This window comes from Artemia sp. Qi Xiang Cuo, chromosome 11 (assembly GCF_049724085.1).
Source record: "Artemia sp. Qi Xiang Cuo chromosome 11, ASM4972408v1, whole genome shotgun sequence".
Taxonomy (NCBI): domain Eukaryota; kingdom Metazoa; phylum Arthropoda; class Branchiopoda; order Anostraca; family Artemiidae; genus Artemia; species Artemia sp. Qi Xiang Cuo.
The window spans coordinates 12,857,364-12,880,424 of record NC_142804.1 but is presented as its reverse complement, the minus strand read 5'-3'; the positions used below and the strand labels follow the sequence as shown (position 1 = coordinate 12,880,424).

General features: G+C 35.0%; 1 protein-coding gene across 1 annotated transcript; it reads right to left on the bottom strand.

Moving 5' to 3' along the window:
- Window positions 1-3,804: 3,804 nt before the first annotated feature.
- Window positions 3,805-6,328, bottom strand: LOC148946648 (uncharacterized). Its single transcript, XM_089096377.1, has 2 exons — window positions 5,498-6,328; window positions 3,805-5,061 (listed from the first exon to the last, which is right to left on the bottom strand). The coding sequence occupies exons 1-2, from the start codon at window positions 6,326-6,328 to the stop codon at window positions 3,805-3,807; spliced, it is 2,088 nt and encodes a 695-aa protein (XP_088952503.1).
- Between the last annotated feature and the right edge of the window lie 16,733 nt (window positions 6,329-23,061).

The window sequence follows — 23,061 nt, the reverse complement described above, 5'->3', positions numbered from 1 at the left end:
CCAAGGATATTGAATCTCGTCCAGGCTTTTACCAAGGACATTAAAGCTTGTCCAGACTTTTAGTAAGGATATTAAATCTCGTCCAGGCTTAAAGCAAGGACATTAAACTTCGTCATTCCTTCTAAACTAGCTACAATAGCAAAATTTACCCTATATTATTAGTATTTTCAAGGGTTTTTTGGTAGCCTTGATGGAGCATTTTCCTTCTAAACTAGCTACAATAGCAACATTTTAGCCTATACCATTAGTATTTTCAAGGGTTTTGATAGCCTTGATGGAGCATTCTCCTTCTAAACTAGCTACAATAGCAACATTTTACCCTATATTATTAGTATTTTCAATGGTTTTGGTAAACTTGATGGAGCATTTTCCTTCTACACTAGGCAAAATAACAACATTTTATCCTATATTATTAGTATTTTCAAAGGTTTTGATAATCTTTTTTCACTCCCAACATTACTATACGACTTTTTGCATACCCCAACACAAAGAAATAACTTTCAAAAGGCTTTATTATATTATTTCAGAACAAGTTCTTTTCGTAATATTCCTCCTAAACCTGTTTTACAAGTTGAAGTAGTCATCTTTTTCACTCCCAACATTACTTTACGGCTGTTTGCATACCCCAATACCAAGCAATACTTTTCAAAAAGCTTTACTATATTTTTCAGAACAAGTTCTTTTCTTAATATTGCTCCTAAACCTGTTTTACAAGTTAAAGTACTCATCTTTTTTCACTCCCAACATTACTTTACGACTTATTTTTTCATAAAGTTGGGTTTTAGTTTTCGGAAATATGAACAACCATGTTTAAAATAAATCAGATTTTATTAATAATATTTGATTCTTTTTAAGAAAGTTGGGTTTTAATTTCCAGAAATAAGACCGTCCCCATTAAAAATACATCTGATTTTACTAATAATATTGGATTTATTTTAATAAAGTTGGGTTTTAGTTTTCAGAAATATGGACACGTTTAAAACACATGGGATTTTATTGATCTCTTCTGAGTTTTCACAATGAAAAGAAGAAAGTTACAGATCAATTCTTAATTTTCTCAAAGACATAAAAAATTTTAAGTTCTGTTCTAAATTTTTCCATAAAAGATGGAAAAAAGTTATTCTTTGATTTTGAATTGTTTTCGCCATGAAGATAAAAAGTTCCACTTTAATTCTAAGTTTTCTCAACGAAGTGAAGAAAAGTTCAAGTTCTATTCGGAATTTTGTCAACGCAAAGAAATAAGTTACAGATCAATTCTATTTTTTCCAGAGAAAACAAAAAGATTCCAATTCAGTTTTGATTTTTCTCAAAGAGATGAAAAAAATTAAAGTTCCGTTCTCAAATTCTTTATTAAAGATAGAAAAAAGTTATACTATGATTGAGAATATTCGCCATGAAGATAAAGAGTTCCACTTTAATTCTGAGTTTTCACAAAGAAGTGAAGAAAAGTTCAAGTTCTCTTCCGAAGATAAAAAGTTCCATTTAAATTCCGAGTTTCCTCAATAAAGTGAAGAAAATTTCAAGGTCTCTTCTGTTTTTTCTCAAAGAAAAAAGGAAAAAAGTTATGCTATGATTGTGAATATTCATCATGAAGATAAAGAGTTCCACTTTAATTCAATATTTCCTCAAAGAAGTTAAGGACACTTCATTATCTATTCTTCCCAAAGAAGAGGAGGAATTCAATGTTATCTACGGTTTTTCTCAATAAAGTGAAAAAAGTTCAAGTTCTGTTCTGAGGTTTCACAAAGAAAAAATCAGTTACAGGTCAATTCTAATTTCTTCTAGAGAAAATAAAAAGGTTCCACTTCAGTTCTGATTGTTCTCAAAGAGGTTAAAAAAATTTAAAATCCTGTTCTAAATTTCTCGTAAAAGATAGAAAAAAGTTATACTTTAATTAAGAATCTTCACCATGAAGATGAAGAGCTCCACTTTAATTCAGTTTTCTCAAAGAAGGGAAGAAAATTTCAAGTTCTCTTCTGAAAATTTGTCAATGAAAATAAAAAAGTTACAGTTCAATTTTAATTTTCTCCAAAGAAAATAAAAAGGGTTCCACTCAGTTCTTATTTTTCACAAAGACATAAAAAAATTGAAAGTTCCGTTCTAAATTTTTCTGTTGAAGATAGAAAAAAGTCATACTTTGATTGTGAATATTCTCCATCAATATAAAAAATTCCGCTTTAAATCTGATTTTTCTCAATGAAGGACAGAAAAGTTCAAGTTCTCTTCTGAAAAAATTCACAATGGAAAAAGTTACGGATCAATTCAATTTTTTCAAAAATAAAAGGATTCTTCTTTTCATTTCTAGATTTTCTCAAAAAAAAGTTACGGATCAATTTTATTTTTTCCAAAGAAAATAAAAAGATTCCACTTCAGTTCTGTTTTTTCTCAAAGAGGTGAAAACAATTAAAGTTCTGTTCTTAATTTCTTATTAAAGATAGAAAAAGTTATACTTGGATTGTGAATTTTCACCAGGAAGATAAAGGGTTTCACTTTAATTCTGAGCTTTCTCAAAGAAGTGAAGAAATGTTCAAGTTCTCTTCTGAAGATAAAAAGTTTTCTTTAATTCAGAGTTTTTTCGATAAAGGGAAGAAAAGTTCAAGTTCTCTTCTGAATTTTCTCAAAGAAAAAAAAAATAAGTTACAGATCAATTCCAATTTTTCTACGGAAAATAAAAAGGTTCAACTTCAGTTCTGATTTTTCTCAAAGAGGTGAAAAAATTTAAAGTTTTGTTCTAAATTTCTTATTAAAGATTGAAAAAGTTATACTATGATTTTGAATATTCTCCATTAAGATAAAGAGTTCCACTTTAATTCTGAGTTTTCTCAAAGAAGTGGAGAAAAGTTCGACTTCTCTTTTGAAGATAAAAAGTTCCACTTTAATTCTGATTTTTCTCAATACAGTGAAGAAAAGTTCAAGTTCTCTTCTGTTTTTTCTCGAAGAAAAAAAAGAAAAAAGTTATACTATGATTGTGAATATTCACCATGAAGATGACGAGTTCCACTTTAAGTCTAAATCCATTTCGGTTCTGATTTTTCTCAGTTCAGTTAATTTCGTTCAGGTTAAATTTCTTCAGTTCACGTTAATTTAGACTAGGTTGCTTGCGTGCACGCAACCTAGTCTAAATTAACCTTAGAAATAAAATAAAGCTATGTTGACTTTGCATGTCTCTCTCACTTTGTATTCTTGTGGCTGTACCAAACGTACTCTATGCTTGCTTTTACATCGGAACCGGCTTTCTCAGTGGTAGCCCATGGTAGGTTATGGAGGCTACTAAGTTTATTGCATGTATTAAATCAGTAATTTTCACCCATGGGAGGGATAAACGCGGGCATAATATTTAAAAAAATGAAGTGAAAATGAATTATTCTAGGAAATTGTGTAGACATGATAAAGTCACCGTTGCCTTGAATGCTGACAAAGAGATATATTTGAGCCATGAAACAAGTAGTAGGGGAAATCTTGCTGGGAATATATGCCTACGTTGCCGTGACAGAAAGGAGTTATAATTCCTTTGGAATACCCAAGAACTTCCATTATGCCAATGGTAGATATGTGAAAGTATCATTTCCATAAAAGTTAGTACTCAAAGAGAATGCAAACATAAAAATAATAGTTGATGAAGAGGGGCAACTTCTAGCTAATGGTTCTGGTAACATGTTGCCCGTTGATATTTCTTATCATCATATTTCCGGTGTTCGCATTCGAATGAAAGCAAAGGAAAATAGAAGACTTCTATACTGCAGCACCAAAATCAAAAATCATATCTTGTCTACGTACCAGAACTGTTGACTTACTTGACTTGACTTATTGCTCCTGCTGGGGGTCCAGCGTAGAGAGACACGTGACTCTGCGCCTCCATTCGAAACGGTCATGTGCAAGCGTGACTGCTTCTTGTATATCAGTACCGATCATTGACAGGTACTGGGTGAGGCTGTCCCTCCATCTGAACCGGGGCCTTCCGCGGGGGCGCTTCCAGCCATGCACAGGGGGATCAAAATTGAAGAGAGTGCTGGCGGGTGTTTCTGCTGGCATGCGGACCAAATGGCCGAACCACCGTAGGGTTTGTGCAGCGACCTGAAGAGAGTTGGGGTTCTGATCTGTTAGTGCCAGCAATTGGGTGTCCGAGACGAAGTCGTCCCATCTGATCCCTTCAATACGTCTCAAGAACTTTGTTTGAGCCACGTCTATGGCATCACGAGCAGAAGCAGCAGCCGGCCAGGTCTCAGCACCGTAGAGAAGGACTTGGGTTACGGTGGTGTTGTAGATCCGCATTTTTGTTTTTCGGCTGATGTTGGGCTTTGACCACACTGAACGGCATAGTCGTGCCATAATTGATGCGGCTTTTCCGATGCTCGACTGAATTTCAGTTTCGACTGAGCCGTTTTCCGTGATGACAGGTCCAAGGTAGGTGAAAGCCTTGACAACCTCGAGAGCGTGCCCTGATAAGTTGAATGCTGGTGAGTTGGCGGTGTTACCTGCGGAGTCAACGATCATTATTTTCGTTTTCTGCCAGCTAATATGTAGTCCCACTTTCAGGGATTCTTCCGACAGTGTGTTGAAGGCTTCTTCGAGTTCAGCTGCAGAAGTGCATATAAGGGCAATATCATCCGCGAAGTCGCAATCGGCTAAAACTCTGTCACCATACCTTAGTCCGATGGGGAGCCGAATCATGGTTCGATCCATGACATAATCAATCACCGCGTTGAACAGTTCAGGAGCAGCAGCACAACCTTGCCGTACACCGGTATTTATTTCGAACAGTGAGCTTCGACGGCCATTAACTTGGACAGAGCTTTTTGTACCAGTGTAGAGCACCTTGAACAGGCGACAGTATTTTTCCGGGAGACCTGTTCGTTCTAGTATCAGCCAAAGAGACTCACGGTTGACCGAGTCGAAGGCTGCTTGAAAGTCAACAAAGGCGAGGTATGCTGTACGCTTGAACTCACGAGCTTTTCTCGATGACCTGGCGTAAGGTGAAGATATGCTCGGTCGTGGATCTGTTCGGCATGAAACCTGCTTGCTGAATCCGGCGGCACTTACGGATGAACTGGGTACTTCTGTCTATCAAAGTCATAACAAATAATTTGCCGTGAACCGACAGGAGGGTGATTCCTCTGTAGTTGGAGCCATCACTTCGACTACCCTTACGCTTCCATAGAGGGAGGATTATCCCTTCCTTCCATTCTTGTGGAATCAGTTCTGTTGTCCAAACGAGGGAAAACAGCATGTGCAGCCATAGCAGCATCGTCGGTCCTGCGATTTTTAGCAGCTCTAAGGTGATCCCGCAGGTTCCTGGTGCTTTGTTGTTTTTCATCCTCCTCAGAGCATTCTGTATCTCTTCTACAGAAGGAGGCTCAGGCTCTGGGAGATTTTCACTTGTTGTTTGCTCAGCGGATGCGACTAGGTCGGGATCGACGTCGACTCTGTCGGCGTTCAGCAGCTTTGTGAAATGCTCCTTCCATCGATCAAGCTACGCGGTTTCATCTTCGAGCATTACGCCGGAGGTGGATTTAACTGCTCCTATCTTTGGAGGTTTCTCCTCGCTGAGGTCTCTGACATGCTTGAAAAGCAGCATGGTGTCACCTTTTCGTGCTGCATCTTCAGCTTTTTTGTCAACAAATTGTTGCTTGTCTCGGTGGATAAGTTTGTTCCTGACCCCGTTTAACCGTCTGTAGGAGAGCATATCTCCGGCCAGCCGCGCTTTTCTGTGTTGCTCAATGATTCGCAAAGCTTTCTGCGACAGCCAGGGCTTTTTTGAGTACATCTTTCGACCGACGGTCTCGATGGCGACCTCTAATATATTGTTTTTGTACGTCTGCCAAAACGTGTCCGGGTCAACAAGGGTATTCAGGCATTCAAATCTGTTCTGGACTTCAACTAAATACTTTTGGTGGAATTCCTCGGTTTTTAATTTCTGAGTGTCCGACTTTGGTTGGCGGCCTTCTGTAGGCTGGGCTTTGAGTCGTAGACGGAAGTTCGCAGCAACTAATCTATGGTCAGTTTTCCCGATCTCGGCGCAGCGATAGGTTCGGCAGTTTGTGACTGATGACCGCCATCTTTGGTTGACTATAATATAGTCGATCATCTTTCGCGTGCGCCCGTCATTGCTATACCATGTTGGCTTATGAATGTCTTTCCTGTGAAACAGGGTGTTTGTAATGACCAGTTCGTGCATGGCGCACAGCTGGAGGAGTCGGGTCCCATTTTCGTTCAAAGAATCAGGGGTAACTGGGCCAATTACAGATTTAAAAGCTCCACTGGGGTCAGATACAGTTGCATTGAAGTCGCCTACCACGGCCAAAACATCATGAAGGGAACAAGTGAACATTATTATTACCAATGACTATATGGTCAGTGAATCAAATAATACCAAGGATGAAACGTGTATTGAACCTGTATGTGACATCCCAGTAAAAATTGTATATGACTCAAAATGGAATAATGATTATTCTAGTGGTTATGAACTAAGAGAAGCGAGTAACTCTAGTATCAAGAGAGAACATGATGATTTATTGTATGGAACAGATTCAGTATGTCCAAAGTTGCTCAATAGTATTAACAATGTATAATAATGTATGTACCATATTTTCATGTTAATATTCAACTTGTTGTTGTTTCAATAAAAATAGTTTATGCAGTATATTGTTTTATTTCTATTATTTTAGGATGCATTAGCATGTCAAACACTTAGAATGTTTATTAAAAAGTCGGATAGTTTTTATTTACTTTGGAAAAAATTAGAATTGGACTAAAACTTTTTTTTTTTTTTGAGAACATTCAGAAGAGAACTTGAACTTTTCTTCACTTCGTTGTGAAAACTTAGAACTAAAGTGAAACCTTTTCTCTTCTCTGGAAAAACATTTAGAAGAGAACTTGAAATTTTCTTCACTTCTTTGAGAAAATATAGAATTAAAGCAGAACTTTTTCTCTTCTGGGGAGAAAAATTACGAATCGAAGTGTATCTTTTTTCTAACTTCTATGAAAAAATTTAGAATTGAACTGTAATTTTTTTTTATTTGAAAAAATTCAGAAGAGAACTTGAACTTTTCTTCACTTCTTCGAGAAAACTCAGAATTAAAAGTGGAACTATTTATCTTCAGAAGAGAGAACTTGTACTTTTCTTCACCTCTCTGATTAAATTCAGAATCAAAGTGGAACTATTTCTATCTTCATGGAGAATATACAGAATTCAGCTGTAACTTCTTTTCTATCTTCTACAGAGAAATTTAGAACAGAAATTTTAAATTTCTTAAATATCTGAGAAAATTCAGAACTGACGTGGAACTTTTTTTCTCTTTTTTGGTAAGATTCGGAATTGAGCTAACTTTTTTCTCTTCTTTAAGAAAATTCAGAAGAGAACTTGAATATTTTTTCACTTCTTTGAGAAAACTCAGAATTAAAGCGGAGCTCTTTATCTTCATGGTGAATATTCACAATCAAAGTAAAAGTTTTTTCTATCTTTTATAAGGAATTTAGAATAGAACTTTAAATTTTTTTCACCTCTTTCATAAAAACCAGAACTGAAGTGAAACCTTTTTATTTTCTCAAGAAATTAGAATTGATCTGTAACTTTTTTTTCTTTGAGAAAAATCAGAAGAGAACTTGAAACTTTCTTCACTTCTTTGAGAAAACTCAGAATTAAAGTGGAACTCTTTATATTCTTGGTGAATATTCACAATCATAGTATAACTTTTTTTTATCATTAATAAGAAATTAAGAAGAGAACTTTAAATTTTTTTTTACTTCTTTGAGAAAAATCAGAACTGAAGTGGAATCTTTTTATTTTCTTTGGAAAAAATAGAATTGATCAATAACTTTTTTTGAGAAAATTCAGAAATTAAAAGAGGAACCCTTTTATTTTTGAAAAAACTAGAATTGATCCGTAACTTTTTTCATTGAGAAAATTTTTCAGAGGAGAACTTGAACTTTTCTTTCTTTTATTGAGAAAACTCAGATTTAAACTGGAACTTTTTATCTTGATGGAGAATATTCACAATCAAAGTATGACTTTTCTATCTTCAACAGAAAAATTTAGAACGGAACTTTAAATTTTTTGTCTTTGAGAAAAATCAGAACCGACGTGGAACCTTTTTTATTTTCTTTGGAGAAAATTAGAATTGAACTGTAACTTTTTTCTTTTCATTGAGAAATTTTCAGAAGAGAACTTGAACTTTTCTTCACTTCTTTGAGAAAACTCTGAATTATAGAGGAACTCTTTATCTTCTTGGTGAATATTCGCAATCAAAGTATAACTTTTCTCTATCTTTTGTGAGAAATTTAGAACAGAACATTAAATTTTTTTAACCCCTTTGAAAAAGAAGAACTGAAGTGGAACCTTTTTATTTTCTCTAGAAAAAATTAGAATTGATCTGTAACTTATTTTTTCTTTGTGAAAATTCAGAAGAGAACTTGAATTTTTCTTCATTTTATTGAGAAAACTCAGAATTAAAATGGAATTTTTTATCTTCTGAAAAGAACTTGAACATTTCTTCATTTCTTTGAGAAAACTCAGAATTATAGTGGAACTCGTCATCTTCATGGTGAATATTCACAATCATAGTATAACTTTTTCTTTTTTTTCTTCGAGAAAATACAGAAGAGAACTTGAACTTTTCTTCACTTTATTGAGAAAAATCAGAATTAAAGTGGAACTTTTTATCTTCGGAAGAGAACTTGAACTTTTCTTCGCTTCTTTGAGAAAACTCTGAATTCAGGTGGAAATCTTTAACTACATGGAGAATATTCTCAATCATAGTGTAACTTTTTCTATCTGTAATAAGAAATTTAGAACAGAACTTAAAAAAATTCATATCTTTGAGAAAAATCAGAACTGAAGTGGAATCTTTTTATTTTCTCTGGAGAAAAATAGAATTGATCAGTAACTTATTTTTTTTCATTGAGAACATTCAGAAGAGAACTTGAACTTTTCTTCACTTCGTCTAGAAAAATTAGAATTAAAGTGGAAATTTTTATTTTTCTGGAAAAAATAGAATTGATCTGTAACTTACTTCTTTTCATTGAGGAAATTCAGAAGAGAACTTGAACTTTTCTTCACTTCGTTGAGAAAACTTAGAATTAAAGTGGAACTTTTATCTTCATGGCGAATATTCACAATCAAAGTATAACTTTTTTCTATCTTCTATGGAAAAATTTAGAACAGAACTATAAATTTCTTATGTCTTTGAAAAAATTGAGAATTGATCTGTAACTTATTTCTTTTCATTGAGAAAATGCAGAAGAGATTAATAAAATCAAATGTATTTTAAACGTGGTTGTTCATATTTCTGAAAACTAAAACCAGACTTTATTTAAAAAATCCAATATTATTAATAAAATCAGATGTATTTTAAACGGGGATGTTCGTATTTCTGGAAATTAAAATCCAACTTTATTAAAAAGAATCAAATATTGTTAATAAAAGCTGATGCCTTTTAAACATGGTTGTTTATAATTTCTGAAAAATAAAACCCAACTTTATCAGAAAATCAAATATTATCAAAAAAACAGATGTATTTTAAACGTGGACGTTCTCATTTCTGAAAACTAAAACCCAACTTTATTTAAAGAAAAAAGTCGTAAAGTAATGTTGGGAGCGAAAAAAGATGAGTCCTTTAACTTGTAAAACAGATTTAGGAGGAATATAAGAAATGAACTTGATCTGAATTAATATAATAAAGCCTTTTGGAAAGAATTTCTTGGTGTTGGGGTATGAAAAAAAGTCGTAAAGTAATGTTGGGGGTGAAAAAGGATGAGTACTTCAATTTGTAAAACAGATTTCGGAGGAATATTAAGAAAAGAGCTTGTTCTGAAATAATATAATAAAGCCTTATGAAAAGTATTGCTTGGTGTTGCGGTATGCAAAAAGTCGTAAAGTAATGTTGGGAGTGAAAAAGATGAGTACTTCAACTTGTAAAACACGTTTAGAACGAATATTACGAAAAGAACTTGTTCTAAAATAATATAATGAAGTCTTTTGAAAAGTGTTTCTTGGTGTTGGGGTATGCAAAAAGTCGTAAAGTGATGTTGGGAGTGAAAAAAGATTACTAAAACCCTTGAAAATACTAATAATATAGGGTATAATGTTGTTATTGTGCTTAGTGTAGAAGGAAAATGCTCCATCAAGGCTACCAAAAAACCCTTAAAAATACTAATAAGCAAAGTAGAACGTTCCAGCAACTATGTCTCATTCTGCTCTTACAATATGAATAAATCAATAGAGTTTAAGTGTATCCAGGTCGTCAAAGAGCATATATAGAACCTTTGGGGAAGGATATTAAGTTTTACATATAGGACAATACCAAGTTGATCCTAAGCGACGACTCATTTTTGTAAACAGTTCGTATTCGGGGTCTGACATATTCAAACATTCAGTATAGGGTAAATGTTGCTATTGTAGCTAGTTTAGAAGGAGAATGCTTCATCAAGGCTACCTAAAACCCTTGAAAATACTAATAATATAGGGTAAAATGTTGTTATTGTAGCTAGTTTAGAAGGAAAATGCTCCATCAATGCTACCAAAAACCTTTGAAAATACTATTAACATAGGGTAAAATGTTGGTATTGTAGCTACCTTAGAAGGAGAATGCTCCATCAAGGCTACCAAAACCCTTGAAAGTTCTAATAAAATAGGGTAAAATGTTGCTATTTTAGCTAGTTTAGAAGGGAAAATGTTCCATCAAGGCTACCAAAAAACCCTTGAAAATACTAATAATATTGGGTAAATGTTGCAATTGTAGCTAGTTCAGAAGGAAGGACGAGATTTAATGGCCTCGGTAAAAGCCTGGACGCGATTTAATGTCCTTGTTAAAAGCCTGGACGAGATTTAATGTCCATGATAAAAGCCTGGACGAGATTTAATGTCCTTGATAAAAGCCTGGACGAGATTTAATGTCCTTGGTAAAAGCCTGGACAAAATTTAATGTCCTCGGGAAAAACCTCGACGCGATTTGTCTTTGATAAAAGTTTCGACGAGATTTAATGTCCTTGGTAAAATCCTGGACGAGATTCGATGTCCTTGGTAAAAGCCTGGACGAGATTTAATGTCCCTGGTAAAAGTCTGGACGAGATTTAATGTCCTTGGTAAAAGCCTGGAAGAGATTTAATGTCCTTGGTAGAAGCCTGGGAAGGAGATTTAATTTTCTTGGTAAAAGCCTGGACGAGATTTAATGTCCTTGGTAAAAGTCTGGACGAGATTTAATGTACTTGGTAAAATCCTGGACGAGATTTAATGTCCTTGGTAAAAGTCTGGACAAGATTTAATGTCCTTGGTAAAAGTCTGGACGAGATTTAATGTACTTGGTAAAAGTCTGGACGAGATTTAATGTCCTTGGTAAAAGCTTCAAATTAAATCTTGGGTAGATCCGGGTATGATTTGTAAAACAGCCAGAAGTTTTTAAAAATAGAGAGTAATTATATTTGTTTTAAGTTTTAAACTTGTTCCCTGCTTTAGCTGAAAAACCTTTTCTGTTTGTTTATTTCTCTGTCTCAAGCGCGGAAAAAAAAAGTATTAAAAAATAGGGGGAGGGGCCCAAAAAGTTGAAGGGAGGGTATGTCTTGGAGGTTGGGGTAAGGGATTTTTGGAGGTTGAGGTCCTTGGTGGTTGCAGTCCTTGATGGTTCATAATCATAATGAAAATACTATTAACATAGGGTAAAATGTTGGTATTGTAGCTACCTTAGAAGGAGAATGCTCCATCAAGGCTACCAAAACCCTTGAAAGTTCTAATAAAATAGGGTAAAATGTTGCTATTTTAGCTAGTTTAGAAGGGAAAATTTTCCATCAAGGCTACCAAAAAACCCTTGAAAATACTAATAATATTGGGTAAATGTTGCAATTGTAGCTAGTTCAGAAGGAAGGACGAGAATTAAGGGCCTTGGTAAAAGCCTGGACGAGATTTAATGTCCATGGTAAAAGTCTGGACGAGATTTAATGTCCATGATAAAAGCCTGGACGAGATTTAATGTCCTTGATAAAAGCCTGGACGAGATATAATGTCCTTGGTAAAAGCCTGGACAAAATTTAATGTCCTCGGTAAAAACCTCGACGCGATTTGTCTTTGATAAAAGTTTCGACGAGATTTAATGTCCTTGGTAAAAGCCTGGACGAGATTTAATGTCCCTGGTAAAAGCCTGGACGAGATTTAATGTCCTTGGTAAAAGCCTGGATGAGATTTAATGTCCTTGGTAAAAGCCTGGGAAGGAGATTTAATATTCTTGGTTAAAGCCTGGACGAGATTTAATGTCCTTGGTAAAAGTCTGGACGAGATTTAATTTATTTGGTAAAAGACTGGACGAGATTTAATGTCCTTGGTAAAAGTCTGGACGATATTTAATGTCCTTGGTAAAAGCCTGGACGAGATTTGGAAGCCTGGAAGGGATTTAATGACCTTGGTAAAAGCCTGGACGAGATTTAATGTCCTTGTTAAAAGCCTGGACGAGATTTAATTTCCTTGGTAAAAGCCTGGACGAGATTTAACGTCCTTGGTAAAAGTCTGGACGAGATTTAATGTACTTGGTAAAAGTCTGGACGAGATTTAATGTCCTTGGTAAAAGCTTCAAATTAAATCTTGGGTAGATCCGGGTATGATTTGTAAAACAGCCAGAAGTTTTTAAAAATAGAGAGTAATTATATTTGTTTTAAGTTTTAAACTTGTTCCCTGCTTTAGCTGAAAAACCTTTTCTGTTTGTTTATTTCTCTGTCTCAAGCGGGAAAAAAAGTATTAAAAAATAGGGGGAGGGGCCCAAAAAGTTGAAGGGAGGGTAGGTCTTGGAGGTTGGGGTAAGGGATTTTTGGAGGTTGAGGTCCTTGGTGGTTGCAGTCCTTGATGGTTCATAATCATAATCGTCTCATTAGTTGATTTCTAAGGATTTCTATGCATTGTTCTGAATTTCTTTATTGAAATTCCTTTCTTATTATCTGCATCTCTATTAGTATCAACTTTTCAGAATACTTTAATGTTAGAGCATATTTTATATTGACAAAACTGTTAAAATGGTACTTGTGTATTATACAGAACACAGTCGAGAACCAACCAAATAAAAAATAATATGTGTCTCTTAATAGAGTTTGCATTACCAGAAATGTCTTACATTTTTCATTTCTATTTTGAAATCCCCTAAAATGTCAATTAATTTCTAACGTTTCCAATGTTCTGGCAACTTTGCACAGATACATTTGAAAATCCCATGAAACCTTCCAAATTCATAGAAATGTCTCATGGAGAAAATATGTCAATCAGATATCTTGTCCCGTCAGTAATTCTAACTCTCTGATAAGAATTTTCACGACGTGAAATTTCCTTATCCGATTGGCTGTCATCTTGCACTTGTTGTATTCACTGAGTGTGTTGCGTCACCCCTGAAATTGAGTCAATCCCCATATATGGACTCCCCCCCGGAGTATAAGGGCTTTTTCTACTCCCTTTTCCTCACATGCATCGAATAGAAATTATATAATAGTAACTTTGTTCAAAATATTCCAAAGAAAAAAAAACCATGCCACCGGAAATTTTAAGGAAACGTTGAGAGCGATGCCCAACACAATCAAAACAAACTATCGGCTTGCTAGTTGTGGAAAGGGATTATCAGCAACATCTAAGGAACGGCTGAAGGTATCAAGTTGAAACTTTTAAGGTATGTTGAGGGGATGTTGAAGAGAGACTGGAGAGCAGCCAGCTCCCCTCTCCCTTGACCTTTTTAGATGGTCCCTCTCCCTTCCAATGATCAGAATTTTGAAATTGTCAGTTTGTTCAAACTAGTCAAAAGGTCTAATAGCTACGCTTCCAGGGATGCCATGCCTCCCAAAGCCTCGAGGAAAGAATTGCTAATTATGCAATTTGCCCATTGTTTACATGCAATATTCATCAATAGGAAAAAGGAAAATGTTTGTTTCTGGGTGTATCCAAAAAGATTAAGAGTATTACGAAGAAACTTTGGAGAATGTTGAAGGATATGTTATAAGACATTAAATGGTGCTATGTGCATCCAGTTTATCAATACGAGGATCTGTAATTTTTAAGAACAGCTGAGGGTATTCAGCTGAATCTTTCAGGACATGTTCAGGGGGATGCTGAAAATTTGTTGACGGGCCCCCAGCCAACTTTCATGCCCCTTTAGTTGCCCTCTCTCCAAAAACAATCGATCAAAATTTTGGGATAGCTGATTTTTAAAATATTCCAAAAGTCAAATAACTATAACTCAGGGTTTGACAAAACCGGAAGAGCCCTCAGGCAAGGGTTGTAAGTTTTGTAAGTTGTAGGTAAGTTTTTTAATGTTGCTCTACGTATTTAGGTCATGATGTCTCAGATCAGCAATTTTAATTGAATTAAGATATTCTAGCGTAAATTCAATTCCTTCTTGTTGTTAATGCATCAAACAGTATCCCATCATAGGATTTGTTTTATCCTAGGGCTCGTTGGGATTCTGACTGTTGCTTCTCTTGCTAACCGAATTTTGTTTCCGATTCGATGTGATCATCCCTATTGTTTATCTTCTAACCTATTTAACCTTTATTTCTCACCTATTTTATTTTATTTTTCATTTATTATGTCTTTTCTTTTTTTGGTTTCATACGTCATGTAGAGCCAGTGTGGTCATGGAATGTATTTATATTTTCTAACCATAGATCTCTTTGTCCATTATTTTCATTTGGGATTCATTGTGATGCTCTTTTCGCATGCCTTCTAGCCAAAGATCTTGTTGCGGTTCATTTTTGTGTATAAGTATTTCAGGCATTTTTTCATGTCTTTTGCTTTAGCTGCTAAGATTCATTCAAAATCATGTGTACTTTCACATGACGTAACAAATACCAAAAACACTTCTTTCCAAGTTTTCTCCCAGTTGTTATATTTTTGCTTTAATTGTGTTGTTGTATAATTTAGCACCGATCAGGCATGTTCCAAATCCTATGTCCTCTGAAATATATAAATTATGCATTGTCTTAATTGTCTTTTTTTTAGTTTTAAGTCAAGTCAAATCAGCTAAAGCAGTTGAATTAAGAAATTCTGTCATGAATTCAATTCTTCTTTCCCATTTATCTTTACAGATGCTAGAATAGCACATTCCTTATTCGGTTGTAGTTTCTGAAGTATCTAAATAACGCAACCGCATGGTTATAATGTTATTCTTTAGTTTTAAATCACATATTCGTTTGCTATTCAATATGATTTTTGGCGTTTCTTGTTCCAAGCCTCTTTATTTAGCTGTACAGAGTTCATCTTATGAACATTTTGCACGTGTCATAGAAACTAAAAACCGATTCTTGCTTACTGTTTATCCTTCACAGACTCACACACTCTACACTAACACGTTCGATTGGAGTTTTACTTTGCAACTATTTCGTTTCCAGTTCAATGTGATTTTTGTTGTTTCTTGTTCTGTTCCAATTTCCTTAGTTCTTTGGAGTCATTTGTGTTCATTTGTAATTTTACATAGTCCATAGATACTAATAGCGATACAACCACCCATGGGGAAAAATGATGTAATTTTTGCTCTTTTAATGTATATAATTGTGACATCACTCACATGATCTTTTTTCTAGCATAAATTCAACTCCTTTTTCCTGTTTATCCTTCAAAGGCGCCACAATAACTTCATTGGATTCCAGTTTGGTTAAGAAAACTGTTGCGAATTAATGAAAGTGTGAGCAAAATGAATGAGCTTTTGGAGGCTTTGTGAGTTCAAGGTGCTAAAATAGGTTTGAAAAATAATTTTTAAGATGATTAAGTCGCTAAGGCTAGGAATAAGTGAAGATGAAAAGGTGATGTTGGGTAACGAAAAGATCGATCAAGTGGACAATTTCACTTAACTTAGTAGTATTGTTAGTAAAGACGGTGAGGGTCTTGAAGATGTTAAAAGTAGAATAGCCCAGGCTCAGCGTGTTTTTTCACAGTTGAAAAAGGTTTGGAAGAAAAGGAAGATAAGTCTGCAAACCAAGATTAGAATACCGGAAGCTACAGGGATGACAGTGATCAAATTTGGTTCTGAAGTATGGGCACTCCAAAAACGGAGGGAGATTTGCAGCCAACTGTCTAGGGCTAAAAAGAAAGCAGGTCGTCTGCGGTTGGGCTGGGAGGATGTCGTAAAGAAAGATTTAAGGGAAATAGGAACTTCCTGGTAGGGTGTAAAGAAGGGGGTTTTGAATAGACTGGGATGGAGGAAAAGCGTGCGTAGCTGTGTTGGCTTCAGGCAGCTTGGTGCTGCGGCGAGTCGTTAGTGGTAGTATTAGTCACAAGTTTAGGGAAGCAAAAACAAACTGATTGCTCTGACTGTCCATAGGACAGGGCTAGGTTCACGTAGGCAGAACTGTAAGCGGAAGGATTGGATCAGAAATTTATTTCTAGAGAAAGGGATTTCTGAAACAGGAAGGGTATTTTCAGACTGAATGCTCCTCATTCATTACGCCTATATTAGACGTATTTATGCTGATATACAATAATTTAAAGAGTGACGAAACGTAACTTTTTCCGGAAAGATCTCAAAAGCTAAAGAAAAAGAAACATTCCTTTTCAAGTTTGGCAAGGTTCAAAACTTGCATGCATACCATCATATTTGACTCCATGAACTCATTTAAAGAGCTCTGCTCAGAAGCGAAATTGATTATCTATTCTATGAACAGTGGAACAAAATTGGAAAATAAGATAGGTAACTTGTCTTTACAGAATTTTTCCATATATGGTTGTTTGACTAAGCAAGAAGAACGTGATAACTTTTGAAGGAAGCTAGTTAAACAGCCTCACAAGGAAATGGCACTAAGATGTAAATGTGTCTTATTATTTTGGGGCCCTAAACCTCATTTTAGGAAGTGTCCCTATGACCAGACAAAGTTAAGACGTAATCAAAACTGTGGAACTACACCAAAACTTGTAAAATTAGAGTTCATCAAAATGGCTTCTGGGCAGTCACAAATACCTTTACACAGGGGCATCCCAAAGGGGGGAGGCAGGAAGGGGTACCCCCCCCCAACTTTTTTGGAATTCGGTAAAAATTTTCCCAGGGGGAAAATTTCGGCATAAATTTTGCAAAATCGGCCGACATATAGAAAAATTCTTGATTTCTGCAGAAAATTCGGCATAAATCAGGTAGCAATTCGGTAAAATTTACGAAAATCACCCCCCCCCCCCCTCAATAAAATGAGCCTCGGGACGCCCTTGCCACTACAATATATCATTTTGAAATTGAAAGATAAAAAAATAACTATATCAGGCTCGGACTAAAGCAACAATATTGCAAGAGAAGATTAGTTGACTTCGCATCAAAATTCCGTGTGAGTAATCACAAGGGCTAGCTAAATTTTGGGTGATTCTTAATTTACAGACAGTCACTTTTGTGAGGGTCGAAGGTTAGTCTCTGGAGCAAAGCAGGTCCGAAGCACCTGAAGGTCAATTTGGAAAATGCACAGCTGTCTTCTGCCACTTTTTATGTGAAAGAAAGATTGCCTGTATAAAATTGGGCAATGCAAAATTTATAAAAACCAATTAGTTAAAGCAAGTCTTTTTTTTGTAAGCAAGCTTTTCCCAAAATAACGGAATGTGCTGACTGTTATTTCTATGATATCATATTAATAACCAGCACTATGATGTCATATCTTCCCCCCGAAATTCCAGAATTCCTGCGGTATTCCTGATTTTATCCTTCATAATGATGACTTGAGCTTTAAATCTGACAAAAATATTCATGAGATGCTGCTGAAACAGTGAAAAGTAAAATGATATGACGTTATAAAAGTTTCAGCTGTTAAGAGGCAACTCTCAAACCAGTAAAAAGTAAGAACAACAGTAATTTGGGGGAAAGTGAAAAAACATCTTCCTGTCGATGATCCTGAATTAAAATTATAGCGATCAGTCTACTAAAACAAAACAAAAAATAATGAAAGATAAACTGTCGTCTTTGTAGTCATTTTCGAATCGCTTAACGTCTTGATTGCACACCATCTTCATAGAGTTAATTGTTGAAGTTTTAAAAACATGAAGTCAAGCGTAATTAATCCTATTCCATGTGATTTAAGCAAAGCGATTCAGGCGAATCAAGTGTCTATAACGGCTGAAATACACAAAGAGCCTGTCTGTGATGAAATATCTACACAGTGGAGGGAAGCTCGGGATAAGGAAAATATAAGCCTAATTGAAGCACCCGTCCCCTTTCAATATGACGAAGAAACTGATACATGGAAATGCGTTCCCAGCCAAACGAAAATATCCGATATTTTTCACAAACATTCCGGGTTAAACAGAAATCAATGTGAAAAAAAACGAGACAGAGAATGGACTCAAATTCAGTTTCCATATGTTATCATGAGTGCGAATTCCATTGCAGCAAAAGGAGTTAAGTTTTCAGACATAGAAGCAATTGAAGTTGTCCAAGAACAAAACGTCAAAGATAAAGAAGAAAAAACAGAGAAGAAGAAAAGTTCTGTTTTTAGACGGATACAAGATAAATTCACAATGAAAAGCAAGGAAAAATCATCGGATATATCTCGTATTCTTGGATATATCATCGGATATATCTCGTATATCTCGTATTCGTATTCTAAATTTTGGAAAAACGAAATAAAAACCTTCGCACCGAAGTTGAAGAAACATTTGGCAACGAATCCATTTCAAAAAGTAAACTTAAAGGGAAGGAAACGCAAGTGTGATTTTTAGACTTCAGAGTCAATCTTACTTATTTGTAAGATTATAAGATTTGTAAGTATTAACATGACTTTTTACTTTTCTTTGAAAAACTTCTTTGTTGGAAAGTTTTTTTTTTAATTGAGCTAAACGACAGTAATAACGGAAACACAAACACAGAGGGAAGCGAACACTACCTTTTATTGGAAAGAAAAAGATTAAAAAGTCAGAAAAAAACTTTTTATCCTTCAAATTTTGAGAGTTTGAGTGTTGCGTGTGTCGTGTTTTCTTCGTATTTACGTGTGTCATTATGTAGTATGTGCCCTTGCAGTTCTAAAAGGCTTTAACAGACTTGTCTGTTTATTCGGATATAAACGATATATCGCTCAGTGTGTTTTGAACAGATTTGAAAACTATTGGTTTTGATGCACATGAAAATAAGGCTCCTCTTTTATAAAGTTAGATTGCATTGATGAAATTTGCCCTACTCTTTAGGCTACCAACTAGGCAGTCAATTAGTCAGTCCATTGCATCTTTGAATCCAATAAAGCTCCAAGATAACAAAACTTCTATGCCTCTCTGATGCTCTTGGCTGCCAATGACACAGTGAGAGGTTGAACATTTTTTCTATATGTCTTTGAAAATAGGATACTTACTGGTTTCTCTATTGAGAATGACCTAAAGTGTTCCATTGTCAAATTTTGCGAGTAATCCAAGGCTTTTCAATTATTGCCTTAATGCATCTTCTATGAATAAAGGAAACCGCAACTGCAATGTCTCCAGCATATAGGTATAACAGGACGGATACAAGTACAATCTCCAGATTTATATCTTGGCAATATACTAAGAACAATAAAGGACTTAGAAATCTTTTCGATGGAGGCCTGTATTTGTTGGACAACTAAAGAAAAAACCTTGGTAGTATTATTAGTAAAGACGGTGGGAGCAGTGAAGATATTAAAAGTAGAATAGCCAGGGCTCGGGGTGTTTTTTCACAATTCAAAAAGTTTGGAAGAATAGGAAGATAAGTTTGCAAACTATAATTAGAACATTGGAAGCTACAGTCAGGACAGTGGTCAAATATGGCTCTGAAGCATGGGCACTCCGAAAGCGGATGAAGATTTGCTCGATTTTTTCCAGAGAAATTGCCTACGGATTATTCTGAATACCCGGCTGACTGACCGTATTTCAAACAGTAGGCTGTGCAAAAAAATTTGGTTCAATCCCACTTTCTAGGGCTATAATGAAAGAAAGGTTGAGATGGCTAGGGTACGTTCTACGGAGAGGATGACCGATTTCCGAAGATAGTCCTTTTTGGCCAACCGTCTAGGGCTAAATGGAAAGTAGGTCGTCCGCGCCTGGGGTGGGAGGATGTCATAAAGAAACATTTATAGGAATGGGAACTTCCTGGGCGGGTGTAAAGACGGAGGCTTTGAATAGATTGGGATGGAGGAAGAGCTTGCGTAGCTGTGTGGTCCTCAGGTGGCTTGGTGCCGCGGTGAGTTGTTAGTAGTAGCAGTAGTAGTGGTAGTAAAGACGTATTTTCGACGTAACACCTTTAAATTAGGTGTTGTTTTCTTAGACCACACTGCCGTTAGAAGATGAACAAATAAACTTTCAAATGGGGATAAATCAATTTATTTAGACACTGAAAAAAACAGGTAAAAATATATAGACTCTTGTTCCTGTTTTTTTTCACTGTCTAAATAAATGGATTTATCCCCATTTGAAAGCTTATTTGTTCGTAGTAGTAAAGACAAAACAGATATATATTCCTAAAGTTATTTCTAATTCTCTTTCGCTCAGAATATTTTCAATCCATTCCACTACTTAACGGTTAGTATTTAAGCTCCTTAGTTTCAGAATCAGAAAAGGAATATTTACTCTATAAAATACTTCTACTACTACCACTAACAGGTCAATGCACCACCAAGCCGCCTGAGGTCAACAGAGCCACACACGCTCCTTTTCCATCCTAATCTATTTACAACCTTCTGTGGTAAAGCTTTCTAATTTAGTTAATTATTAATTTAGTAAAAATATATAAGACGTAAAAATGAAGTTTGAAATACCACTTTTTATTAAGATAAGGAACATATCTTGCTAAGTTCTGTTTAACGGAAAATTGAGAAATTACCACTTCCTAGCGATTACGTGGGAAGGTGTGGTTGATAAAAATGTATAAAAGATACATTTTATCGGAAGGGGGTATCGGATACTAACTTTATGCCGGACTGGCCTCTGGTCCGTTGTTTTTAGAAATACCTTGGAACTTTGTCTTGTCATTTTAAGTGTTTAAGTATCTATTTATACATTATTGTTGTTTTTGAGACTTGTGGTCTACTTGGGACAGCCAGTACCAGTAGACAGAATATATCTGATTTTATTATATGTTAAATGAATAGAAGTATTGTATTTTAGACAACCTTTCTACGATCTACTTTTAGTTTCTCGAACATACCCAGTCGGTACGCCTCATTAGTTCGGTCATAGCCTAAGGCACGCTACCAAAGTTAAATTACCTAAGGGCCAGAGTTTATCTCCCCTATAAAGGGAGAATAAAGGCATCTACGACCAAAACACCCAAATACAATAAATAACACCTTACAACAACTGGTGGCCGTTGGAAAAACTGGGTCGAGGAGAATAAATAAGGTTGCAAAATACAAAAAGAAAAACCAAATGACCGTATTAGAGGGGGAAAGTAAATGTACTTCGCTTTTAACGGCGCTCGAATTAGCAAAACTTCCAGCAGCTTTGCTCGAAATTTGGCTATTAGAAATAGATTTGTATCCCCTCAAAGAGTTGATTACAATAAAAAATGGAGAAAAGGCTCAATCAAGAATTGTAAAATGAAAAAAAATAGTATTCAGTATTTAGCAAGTAGAAATATGTGTATTGTTAGTAGTTTTATTAGTGTTAGTAATAACTGCAGCGTAGTAGTGCCGTATATCCCTAAATAATAAAATATTTGTACCGCGAATTAAAAGAATAAAATAAAAAAAAATAAATAAAAAAAAATATCTAGCTGGACTGATGAGACGCTGGTAGAAATAGAAGAATTTTAGACATAATAGTAGCAAATAGGGTCCTAATTCAGCCTAACTACAGGTACAGGCTATGGACTTATTGTTAAAGGATAACACTGCTACAATTTAGCAAAGGAAGCGCATAAATTGTGGTCCGAACAATTATAGGTTAGAAGCTGCCATTTCCGAGGTCTTTAGGAGTAGAGAGACTTCGAAAATATGGTATATTACGACTTAATAAGCAATAGATATACTTTTGTTAAAGCTAACAAATACTAGGTTAGTTATGTAGTTTCACAAGCAAAGGGAAGGAAAATATATATAAATATATATAATTAAAGTACTTGTGGAAAGGGATGGAAAAAAATGAGAAAAGTAATGTTATAAGTAAGAAAGCAAATGTGGAAGCTTAGCAAAATTTGCCGAAGGAAGCAAAAAAAAGAGTTGTTACCCAGCTCTGATGGGAACTCTGCATAAGGCGAGAAGTTCGGTGAAAGAAACCGTTAATCATAGAAAATAGAGGCATGGTGATAGGTCTTAAAAGGGTCTTCTTTACCTACACAGAGGACCTTCATCTGAATAATGGTGTTAGACAAAATTCAAATCGTGAATAGACAGCACAAAATGCGTCCAAAAAAAGTTCAAACTTGAATTTTAAACCATGGCTGCTTTTGAGCCATGTAGATGTAAAGCTACCAGTGTATGAAAACTGTTATGCTTGTTTACATAGAATATAAGCCACATTAGGACAAACAGAGAAGGCAATGCATCCTTTTGGGATAGCTAATATTGATAATTCTGGTCCGCTCTTACGGTTACTCAATGACGAACCATCCTCAAGTCTAGTCTAATTATAAATCAGTACAGTTTAGTCGAACAGACAAAATTGAAAAAAAAAGTGGAAAAAAAGCTATGAAATAACTTACAAAAAAGGATGAAAAGTCATTATTTCCTTAAAGATATAAAAATATCCAAAAAAAACTTCACTAATCCTCAGACAGAAGTTGACACAAAACGTATAATTTCACTAACAGCTCAAGACAGCTGCAATAAGGGCCAAGATTAAAGTATAATCTACCGCAAGTTTACACAGTAATCTTCGAAATTCATGAATTTAGTGTGAAAAAAATTCACTCATTTAATCAAAAAGTTATTAACTATTACATTACCATGGAAAGAAACGATTCAAAATGAGCAGACTGCTTCTCTTTTTTTACAAGTATTTATTATCAGAAGAGTAATTCCGCTTTAAATAGATAATTTACGTAGTGAAATATGGCTAGTCTATTATAATTTCATAGACGCAATAATTAAGATAGAAATAGAGTTAAAAATATTATACCTTGAAAAAAAATTTACAAACTGATCATTACCAGAATCCCATTTCAATATGACAAATTACTGTTTGAAATAAAATCTATTATA